Source organism: Castor canadensis, chromosome 18 (assembly GCF_047511655.1).
Source record: "Castor canadensis chromosome 18, mCasCan1.hap1v2, whole genome shotgun sequence".
Lineage (NCBI taxonomy): Eukaryota > Metazoa > Chordata > Mammalia > Rodentia > Castoridae > Castor > Castor canadensis.
Window position 1 is genome coordinate 40,439,579 of NC_133403.1, and position 10,816 is coordinate 40,450,394.

A 10,816-nucleotide genomic window follows, 5' to 3' on the forward strand; every position below is an offset into this window, starting at 1 on the left:
CCAGAGTTCAAACTCTACTCCCACCCAAAAAAAAAAAAAAAGAGAGAGAGAGAGAAAGAGAGAGAGAGAGACAATGAAAAGACAAGCCTCAAACTGGCAGACAATCCTTGCAAGACGTATCTGATAAAGGATTTGTAGCCATAATATATAAGGAACACTCAAAACTCATCCTTCCCCACCAAAAAAGAAGAAAACCTACCTAAATATTTGCATGGACAGTATTTCAGATAAAATGTACAGAAGGCAAAGAAACACAGGACAGATGCAGAACAGTCATTAGGGAAATGCAAATTAAAACCACAAGGAGTGGCCAGCACCTGCCAGGAAGGATGACTAAAAACACTGACTGTATCAAGTGCTGGTAAGGATGCAGAGCAACAAGAACTTCCCTGCATTGCTGGTGGGAATGTACAACAGCGTGCAGCTATTTACAAAAGAGCTTGGCAGATTTGAGCTGGGTGTGGTAGTGCCTACTTGTAGTCCCAGCTACTCAAGAGGCTGAGGCAGGAGGATTGCTTGAGCCTAGAAGGTTAGTGTCAGCCTTAGCAACATAGCAAGATCTTGTCTCTCTTCTTAAAAATTAATTAATTTAAAAAGTTTAGTGGTTTGAAGTTGGAGCCTCACACTTGCTAGCCAGGCTACCACTTGAGCCACTCCAACAGCCTCTTTTTCGTGTTGGGTGTTTTTGAGATAGGGTCTTAATAACTGCTTACAGGGGCTGGCTTTGAACCGTGATCCTCCTGATCTCTGCCTCCTGAGTAGCTAGGATTACAGGTATGAAAACCCATCATCCAGCACTCTCAAGTATTTTAACCTGAAAGAGGTGAAAATGTACAAAAACCTGGAATGTAAATTTTACTAGAAATAACTAAAATGCCCTGCCACTGGTGAATAGAAAAATGACTATGCAGCCGGGTGCAGTGTCTCACATCTGTGATCCCAGCTACTCAGGGGACAGAGATCAGGATTGCAGTTTGAAGCCAGCCCAGGCAAATAGCTCCAGAGACCCTATCTCAAAAACACCCAACATAGCTGGCCTGGCTACTCAGGAGGCAGAGATCAGGAGGATCACAGTTCAAAGCCAGCCTGGGCAAATAGTTCTTGAGATCCTATCTTGAAAATACCCAACACAAAAAAAGGGCTGGTGGAGTGGCTCAAGGTATAGGCCCTGAGTTTAAATCCCACTACCACACACACACACACACACACAAATACCCAACACAAAAAGGGGCTGGTGGAGTGGCAATTGTGAGGCCCTGAGTTCAAACCTTAGTACCATCAAAAAAAAAATGACTATGGGACATTCATGAAATACTACTCAGCAATAAAAAGTAATGAACGACGGAGGCACACAACAGGGAAAGAGCTCAGTTGTGTTGTGCTAAGCGAAAGAAGTCAGACTCAAAGCTGCATGTTGACTGATTCCATTGATTGGTTGATTAAGACAGGGTCTTCCTATATGGCTTCTGGGCTCAAGCAATCTTCCTATTCAGCCTTCCCAGTATCTGGGATTACAGATGTGCATCACTGTGCTTATCTTAATTATTTTTTTACTGGGACTTGGACTGGAATCCAGGGCCTTGGGGTGTGTTAATCATACTTTCTACCACTGAGCTACACCTCCACGCCCTGAAAAAATTCAATTTGTATGACATCCTGGAAAAAGCAAAGCAATAAAAACAAGACACAGATCAGTTGTTGCCAGAGGCTGGGGTAGAGAGTGGACCAGACTACAAGGGCAAGTGGGGATTGGGGATGGCGATGAAGGTGGGGATGGGAGTGGGAGTGGGAGCAGAGGTAGAATGGCTCCATATCTTGATGATGGCAGTGGTCATTTGGTTTTATGTGCTTGTCAGAATTACTGGAACAGTACATTGAAAAGAAAGAACTGTATGTAAGTTATGCCTCAATAAAACAAAACAAATAAAATTAACGATAGCAAACATAGGGCCATGAGCTCTGCCCAGGAATGATTAAAGTCATTTACACAGATCTTGGCTCCATCCTCATGGCAGCCCTATGAGGTAGGATTAACTGTCCCAAATTCAGAGGGTTTATCTTCAGAGCCTTCTACAGTTTCCTGTCACCTCCTTTGGATCCCCAGTTGGATCTCTTCCTTCTGCAACCCTCTCCTCTTCTGGGCTGGTCCTCTCCTCCTTCCCACAGACTCAGGAGAGGAAGCTTCCCTTAATTTTGTTCCACTGATTAGTTCCAGCTAATAATGAGACTTAGCAGAGATTTCAAACACCTACAGCAACCAGGCAGGTAATGTAAATAAGCAAATCAGCCTAGGGCAATAGGGAGGGGTGGGGACTATGGAAAGTTGCAGAGCACAAGCTTTGTCTCCTGGGGAGAAATAAGGGCCCAGGGTGGTCTGATCTTCTGATAGCCCAAAAAATCCTCAGTTGGGTGTGGCAGCAAACACAGCAGTAATCACAGAACTCCAGGAGTCTAAAGAAGGATTGAGAGTTCCAGGCCAGCATGGTTTACAAAGGGAGCTCCAAGCTAGCCAGACCCTATCTCAAAAAAAAGAAAAAAAAAAAAAGGGAGGGGGAAGGGGTGATGGAGTGGCCCAAGTGGTAGAGCACCTTCCTAGCAAAGAGCAGCCCTGAGTTCAAATCCCAATAGTGAGAAAAAAAAAAAGCAGGAAAAATAAATCCTAGCTAGGCACCAGTGGCTCATGCCTGTAATCCCAGCTACTTAGGAGGCAGAGATTTGGAGGATGGAGATTCAAGACCAAAATAGCCCAATAAAAATGGACTGGAGGTGTGGCTCAAGTGGTAGAGTGCCTGCTTTGCAAGCATGAAGGCCTGAGTTCAAACCCTAGAACATGCACACAGCTTTGAGCTCAGTCCTCAGCATTACAAAAAGAAAAGTAAATATACAAAAAAGAAAGGATCTTTGCAAGGTGAAGAAAGCTCAGCTTGAGTGTCACAGAAGCAGAGAGTAGCAAGAAGGAGAAGGATGCAGACCAGCTCGCTGCCTCTCTCACTGCAGGGCTCGCTTCTGCAGAGGCTGGAGCAGAGGCTGCCTCTCTGGGAACAGTAGGTGCTGAGGGCAGGGAGTGAGGGCTGAGAGCCTACAGACCTAGCACCAGTGGACAACGTGACAACAAGACCACTGTCCCTCCCCTGGCCTTGCTCCAGGGACTCAGCAGCAGCCCTTAACTCTCTCCCAGAAAGCTCAAGGCGTCCTGTCCTGGACGATGGGAGCCATCCAGAGAGAACCTCCAGATATTGACATGTAGGAACCTCAGCTCGCAGTGCCACCTGGCCAGCCAGTGACTCAGCACTGATGGGCAGCACTCCTGCCAGGCACGCTGATCCTTCAGACTTGTGAAGAAAGCGTCCAATGCAAAGAGCGTTCCAAACAGAGGGGAAAAGAAGAAAAGCAAAAACAGAAAAGCAGAAGAGACCTACCCATTCAGGAAACAAAAGATAACTTCAAAAATATTATTCTGGGAGGATATTGAATCCATGAAGCAAGAACAGAATGCTTCTTTCTCTCTCTCTTTTTGATGGTCCTGGAGCTTGAACTCAGGGCCTCTCAAGCCTGCTGTACCTTGAGCCACCCAAGCAGCCCTTATTCTGGCTATTTTCAAGATAGGGTCTCGTGAACTATTTGTCCAGGCTGGCTTTGAACTTCGATCCTCCTGATGTCTGTCTCCTGCATAGCTAGGATTGCAGGTGTGAGCCACCAGCGCCAGGTTAAGAACAGAAAGCTCTTGAAAAAACAAAAACAGGAATACTCAGAAAATAAGAAAAACCCCTAAGAAAGCTTTTTTTTTTTTTTTTTTTGGTGGGACTGGGGTTTGAACTCAAGGCCTCATGCTTGCTAGGCAGGTGCTCTACCACTTGAGCCAGTGTGTCAGCTTTTAAAAAAGTTTTTTTTTCTGTCTTTTCTTTTTTGGTGCTGGGATTGAACCCAGGGCCTCGCGCATGCTAGGCAAACGCTGTACCACCAAGCTACATCCCAGCCCCCCAATTTTTTTTAATAATTTAAATTTTTGGTAAAATTTCCCTGAAAGTAGGCAAAGAAACAAAAATCAGAAAATACAGTCAGTCCTTTGACCTGTGGGTCCTACACCCAGGTGTTCAGCCATTTTGAACACATACAGACTTCTTCTTTGTTATTATTCCCTAAAAAATGAAGTGTAGCAGCCTTTCACAGTACTTACTTTGTACTAGATCTTATAAGTGATCTTACAGATAATTTAAAATATGTAGAAGGAGTGCCTGGTCTACATGCAAGTACTATACCATTTTATTTCTTTATTTAACTTTCTTTTTGGTTTTTCTTATGATAGGGGTCTCTCAGATGTAGCACAGGCTGGCCTAGATTTTCTTGCCTCCACTTCCCAAGGGCTGAGATTACAGATGTGTGCCACCATGCCCAGCTATGTGTCATTTTATAAAAGGGACTTGAACATCTGCAGACTTTGATTTCTGTGGGGTCCTTGAACCAATTCCCTAAAGATACCATAGGATGATTGTATAATAAAAATAGAGAGCTGGAGACATGGCTCAAGTGGGTAGAGGGCTAGTTTGGCAAGTGCAAGGCCCTGAGTTCAAACTCCAGTACCATACAAAAAAATAAAAAAAATAAAAAAGTAAAAATACAGAGTTTGATTTCCAGTGCTGCAAGAAAAAGTTCAAACATCTAATAGTAGTTCCAGAAAGAGTAGAAAAATGAAAGAGGGGTGGAGGTGGAAGGAAGGAAGGAGGGAAGGAAGGAAGGAAGGAAGGGAGGGAGGGAGGGAGGGAGGGAGATGGCTGGGGATGAGAAAAAAAGTAAAGTTCTAGGTGATACAGGGAGTTCCCAGGACAACAGCGGACCATTAGCCCTGGAGAACAGCTAGTTTGGAGCAATAGGACGGAGCTCTAGGGGAAGATTGGGACCCACAGACTATGACAGAGCTGACTGTGAAACTTATGAGGGAGAGTTTAGCAAAGCACTTGACCTCGATGGCATGGAAGGCTTAACTATTGGTTAAAGAAGGTGAGCACGCCTGTAATCCCAGCTTCCTGGGAGGCTGACGTAGGAGGACTATGGTCCAGGTCCAGCCTGGCACAGTTAGTGTGAGACCCTAACTGAAAAAAACAGACTAAAGCCAAAAGGGCTGGGGGCAGGGTCAAGGGGTTTGAGGCCCTAAGCTCAACCCTGCCCCTACCCCCACCAAAAAAGAAGAGGAGGAGGAGCTGGGAAAGAAAGAGGTAGAGAGGAGGGGAAGGAAGAGGAGGAGGAAAAGGAGAGTTAAGTGTGATTACCTGGTACCTAGTATAAGTGAGTCTGTTCTACTTTGATCTGGTCTGTTGGGCCCAGGGCAGGACCTCAGTCCAAAATGATGGCCTCCAACTGGGTGAGGGGCTCACGCCTGTAATTCTGGCAACTCAGGAGGCAGAGATCAGGAGACTCATAAATAGTGCTTGAGACCCTATCTTGAAAAAACCCATCACACACACACACAATCATGGCCTCCATAATTTTCTCTTAGCAAACCTGATAAAGGGGACTAAAATTTAAGTATGATCCAATAAAATATCTAAACTTTGAAAGCTGACTTACAGCAAGTTGTGAAACAATTTATAAGACTAGTAACCTATACATGTTTTCTTTGGAGGGAGTAGTTGTTGGGGATTGAACCCAGAGTTTTGGAAGTACTATGTTCACTCGCAACCACTGAGCTACATTTCCAGCCCCGATTCATAAAAGCCATTTGTCACTATCTTGTCCACAAACCTATTTCCCCTCCTGCCTGGCTCAGCCTTTATCACCTTTATTTAAAATGCTTTTAGAAACCTCAGGTATCTGGGTACTAGTGGCTCACATCTGTAATCCTAGCTACTCAGGAGGCAGAGATTATGGTTCAAAACCAGCTTGGGCAAAAAGTCTATGAGACTCTATCTTGAAAAAAACAAAAAACCCTTCACAAAAAAGGACTGATGGAGTGGCTCAAGGTGTATGCCCTGAGTTCAAGCCCCAGAACCACAATAAATAAATAAATAAAAAGTAATATGTCTTCAGACCAAATAATTCTTAGATTGTATGTTTTAGGTTTGATCAACTTATAAAAATACTTTTAAACCGGGTGCTGGTGGCTCACGCCTGTAATCCTAGCTATTCTGGAAGCAGAGATCAGGAGGATCTCATTTGGAAGCCAGCCTGGGCAAATAGTTCGTGAGACCCTATCTCAAAAAACCCTTCACAAAAATAGGGCTGGTGGAGTGGCTCAGGGTGTAGGTCCTGAGTTCAAACCCCGGTACCGCAAAAAAAAAAAAAAAAAAACCAAAAAACTTTAAAGTTCATCTGCAATCACAGATTTCAATTACATGATTGCTTCTTTGTCCATTCTTCCTCTCTTTTTCTTTCCCAAATAACTTTCCTTATATTTTGTTCACTGCTCTTTAGCCAAGATATGATGCTTTGTGGTCAGGTCCAGTGCTTTCTTTCTTTCTTTTCTTTTCTTTTTTTTTTTGTGGTATTGGGGTTTAAACTCTGGGCCTCACACTTGCTAGGCTGGTGCCATACCACTTGAGCCACTCCACCGCCCTTTTATTGTGATGGATTCTGTCTCATGAACTATTTGCCCCGGCTAGCTAAGATTACAGGTTCAAGCCATAGGCACCCGGCAAGTGTTCTCTTGTGAAACATCCTGTCATTATAAAGGTTTTCAGGAAGCCTTCTATGGCTCTTCACCCTCACTTATTGTATTGTCTCCCATTAACCCCGGTTTATTGAATCCTGCAGCATTGTAATAACATTTTCAAATACCTTTCAGCCACCGGCCTGAAGCGGAAACGGCAGGCTGCCAGAATCTGGGGCCGATTTAAATCACAGTTTTTTAAAATTCAATTTTAAGTTTTAGTATATTTTATCTTTTCAGTGCTGGGGATCAAGGCAAGTGCTCTACCACTGAGTGTGTCTTTTTTTTTTTTTTTTGAGTCAGGGTCTTGCTATGTAGCCTTAACTGGCCTCAAACTTGCTCTGCAGCCCAGGTTGGCCTGGAACTCTCCATCCTCCTGCCTTATCTTCCTCAGTGCTTGGTTTACATGCCTGTTCCACCACATTGGAATAGCATAACGGTTTTGCTTGTTGTTTGGTTGGTTTGGGCTTTTTTTTTAGCAGTACTGGGGTTTGAACTCAGGGTTTCAAACTTGCTAGGCAGGAGCTCTACTACTTGAACCACTCTGCTACCCCTTTGTGTTGGGTTTTTTTGAGATAGGTTCTCGTGAACTGTTTGCCTGGGCTGGTTTCAAACTGAGATCTTCCTGATCTTTTCCTCCTGAGTAGCTAGGATTACAGGCATATGCCACTGGCAGGGTCTCCCTATGTAGCCATGGCTGGCCTCAAATTTACTCTGTAGCCTTGGCTGGCCTAGAATTCTCTATCCTCCTGCCTCCATTTCCTGAGTGCTGGGATTATGCTGTGCCCCTCCTGTAATGCTTTCCAAAGTCATCCGTGGTGTTGACTTTATGGGAACCTTTGAAATCCAAAGATAAGCGTCTTCAGTGCCATTCACCAAGTATTTCCAACCGTCTATTTTTCAGTCACAAGACAGGATCGTATTTCCTGGCTCCCTTGCGGTTGGGCGAGCTAGGTGATTAGTTCTGGCCAATGAGTTATGAGTACAACTCTCTTCTGATTCTGGCACAGACCATTTAATTGACACTTGCCGACCCTCTGAATGCTCCTCTCCACCACAGGGATAGCCACCATTTGAGATAGTGGCTGCTGTATTAGTCTGGGTCTTGGAGTAAGTGACTAAGCCCAGCCAAGCCCACTGCCCACCTGTAGTGGACATATAGCCAATGGATAACTAAGCCTGGGGAGGGGGATGCAGCTCAGAAGATGAGAACATGCCTAGCATGTAGGAGGCCCTGGGTTTGATTCCTTGCATTTAAAATGGGGGTGGTAATTTTTCCATCCAATGCTGTATCAAGGACATTTACATATACATTTACAACATTTAATGTCACGTTCCATTATATTGCTGGCTGTACCATATTCAACAGATTCCCTCCTGTTAGCCGTTACATTGTGTCGAATGTTCCTTGGTACAAATGATGCTGATATGCTTTGTACACATATCTTTTTTGGCGGCACTGTGGTTTGAACTCAGGGCCTCACGCTTGGTAGGCAGGCTCTCTTATCGCTTGAGCCACTGCCAGCCCGACACATACCATTAGGATAACCTTTTTGTTTCCTTGCTGGGGATTGAACCCAGGACCTCAAGCCTACTTTACCACTGAGCAACATTCCCAGACTTTTTGTGTTTTGAGATAGGAGTCTTGTTATGTAGTCCAGGCTGGCCTGAAATTCTCTATCCTCCTGCTTCAGCCTCCTCTGTAGTGGGACTACAGGCATGTACCATCATGCAGGGCTCTCCAGACCTCTTTAAATTTTATTTTTAGGACAAGATCAAACTAAATTGCTCTGGCTGGTCTGGAACTCAGGTCTTCCAGCCGCAGTTTCCTGAGTAGATGTGATTACAGGCATTCACCGCCATACCCGATTGACTGACATTGCTATTTTTGTAGGTAAAAAGTGATTGAATATTGGAGATTTCTCGGCATCCCTAATCTGGTTGCTTCAGTTCCTTCAGTTGGCTGTGTATTTACTTAGTCCTCACTCTGTGTCAGGCACCTTGCTAAGCATTATCTTTATTTTGTTTAAAATTTTTCATTTGTTTTTTTTTGGAGGCGTGGTCTCATTAAGTTGCCCAGGTTGGTCTTCAACTCCTGGACCCAAATGATCCTGGCACCTCAGAATCCCTGAGTATCTGGGACTACAGGAGAGCACCACAACTTCATTTTTTGGTAGGACAGGAGTTTGAACTCAGGGCTTTATGTTTGCAAATCAGGCGCTCTACTGCTTGAGCCTCAACTTCAGTCCATTTTGTTCTAGTTATTTTGGAGATGGAGTCTCCCGAACTTTTTGCCTAGGGTGACCTCAAACTGCAATCATTCCAATCTCAGCCTACCAAGTAGCTGGAATTACAGATCTGAGCCACCAGTCTCTGGCTCAGAAGTTTCTTGTTTAGAATTATTTAGAGGCTGGTTGGCCCACTAAACTTCAAAACAAAAGTGACAGTATTTTAACCAGGCTCAGTTTATCATACCTGTAATCCTAGCTACTCAGAAGGCAGAGATCAGGAGGTTTGCGGTTCAAAGCCAGCCCAGGCAAAGGTTCGCGAGACTATCTGGAAAAATTCCATCACACACAAAAAAAGGGGCTGGTGGAGTGGCTCAAGGGACACCTGCAGACCCTCTGAACTCTCCTGTCACCACAGGGATGGTCACCATTTGAGATGGTGGCTGCTCTATTAGTCTGGGTCCTGAGTTCAAACCCCCAAAACAAACAAATAAAAAAAACCAAAAACGAGTGACAACTCCTTTTTGGAGTTGTAAGTAGCAGCTAGGGTCTGGAGGCAGACAGCTGGGCTCCAGTCGGACTGGCCACTCAACAGCTGTGATTCCCTCGGGCTTAATTTGGCCGAGCCAGTTTCCACCTCTAAGGATGTGATGAGAGCTCCCGATCTTGCTTGCGCGTAAGGAAATTCCCTTGCGTAGCTTTTAGGCGACCCAGTCTTCGCATCAATATTTTGGGAACAGTAGCCTCAACGGTCTACAAACTTGGCAGTTGCTTCGAGGACTCAGTTTTCGGCCCTCCCAGAGAAAGCCAGCGGGGAAGGAAAGGAGCCCCACCCCCACCCACCACGTGGAGAGCCTGCCTGGCACCCAGGGAGGCCGCGGGGCGACTCCCCCCAGTGCGGGGCGGGGCGTGACGAGCAGCACGGAACCGGCCGACTCCTCCCCTTGGCCAAGACACCGGCGAGGGGCGCGGCTTGGCGTCTTGTGTCCCGCGGCTCCTGGGCCTGGCCAAGCCGAGGGGACAGCAAGAGGCGGGATAGGGAGGTGTGGCCTCTGGACTTTTTTTTTTTGTCCTCCTAGATAAGGAAAGGTTCCCCTGCGCCTTTAAGAGGCCGACGCGGCTATGTGATTGGTCGAGACGCTTAGGTGACGTCACGCCGGGGCCGGGGCCGGCGCCCTCCCCCTCCCGCCCCGCGGCGCGCTGGCGGACAGTCCGCGCGAGGGCCGGGCCGGGCCGGCGCCCCTCAGCCTCGCGTCCCTCGCGTCGTCCCGGACTCCGGGGGATGCCCCCGGCCGGGCTGCCCTCATGGCCGCCGACGTCTTCACGTGCTCCCCTCGTCGGCCCCGCAGCCGGGTCCGCTCTGTGCTGCTTAAGCCTCAGGTGCCCGAGGACGACGACGACTCGGACACGGATGAACCGTCTCCACCGCCCACCTCCGGCTCGGCCACCTCGGCCCGGGCCCACGCGAATGCTACGGTGTTGCCGTCCCGGGCCGGGCCGGGCCGCGAGGAGCCTCCGCGCCGCCAGCAGATAATCCACAGTGGCCACTTCATGGTGTCGTCGCCGCACCGAGAGCACCCGCCCAAGAAGGGCTACGATTTCGACACGGTCAACAAGCAGACGTGCCAGACCTACAGCTTCGGCAAGACCAGCTCCTGCCACCTGTCCATCGACGCCTCGCTCACCAAGCTCTTCGAGTGCATGACCCTGGCCTACAGGTAGGGGAGCGGGCGGCCCCCACGGACCCGGCAGGGCCCCATCTCCACCCTGGCCTCCCTTTGACAAAACGAGCGTGGAGGGGCTGCGCCTCCTGGGAACCTCGTGACTTCATGCTTTGCCTTTGGGTCTTCATTTGGGAGGATTTATGGATATGGGGTGCCCGGCATTTGAGAGGCACGGCGATCCTGGGCTCTTCCTCTGTCAGCAGGACTTGGGTTCTTCCGGC

At 47.3% G+C, this 10,816-nt stretch overlaps 1 protein-coding gene across 3 annotated transcripts in view; it reads left to right on the top strand.

The window, feature by feature from the left end:
* The first annotated feature begins 10,049 nt into the window (after positions 1-10,049).
* Positions 10,050-10,816, top strand: part of Mlxip (MLX interacting protein) — a 72,005-nt gene continuing 71,238 nt past the window's right edge. Inside the window, exon 1 of one of the 3 annotated variants that reach the window (XM_074061265.1) lies at positions 10,050-10,589. In XM_074061265.1, coding sequence (XP_073917366.1) covers positions 10,177-10,589 — 413 coding nt within the window. In that variant the 5' untranslated portion in view covers positions 10,050-10,176. The remainder of the gene's footprint in view (positions 10,590-10,816) is intronic. The other 2 variants (XM_074061264.1, XM_020161076.2) reach the window with 2 other exon arrangements.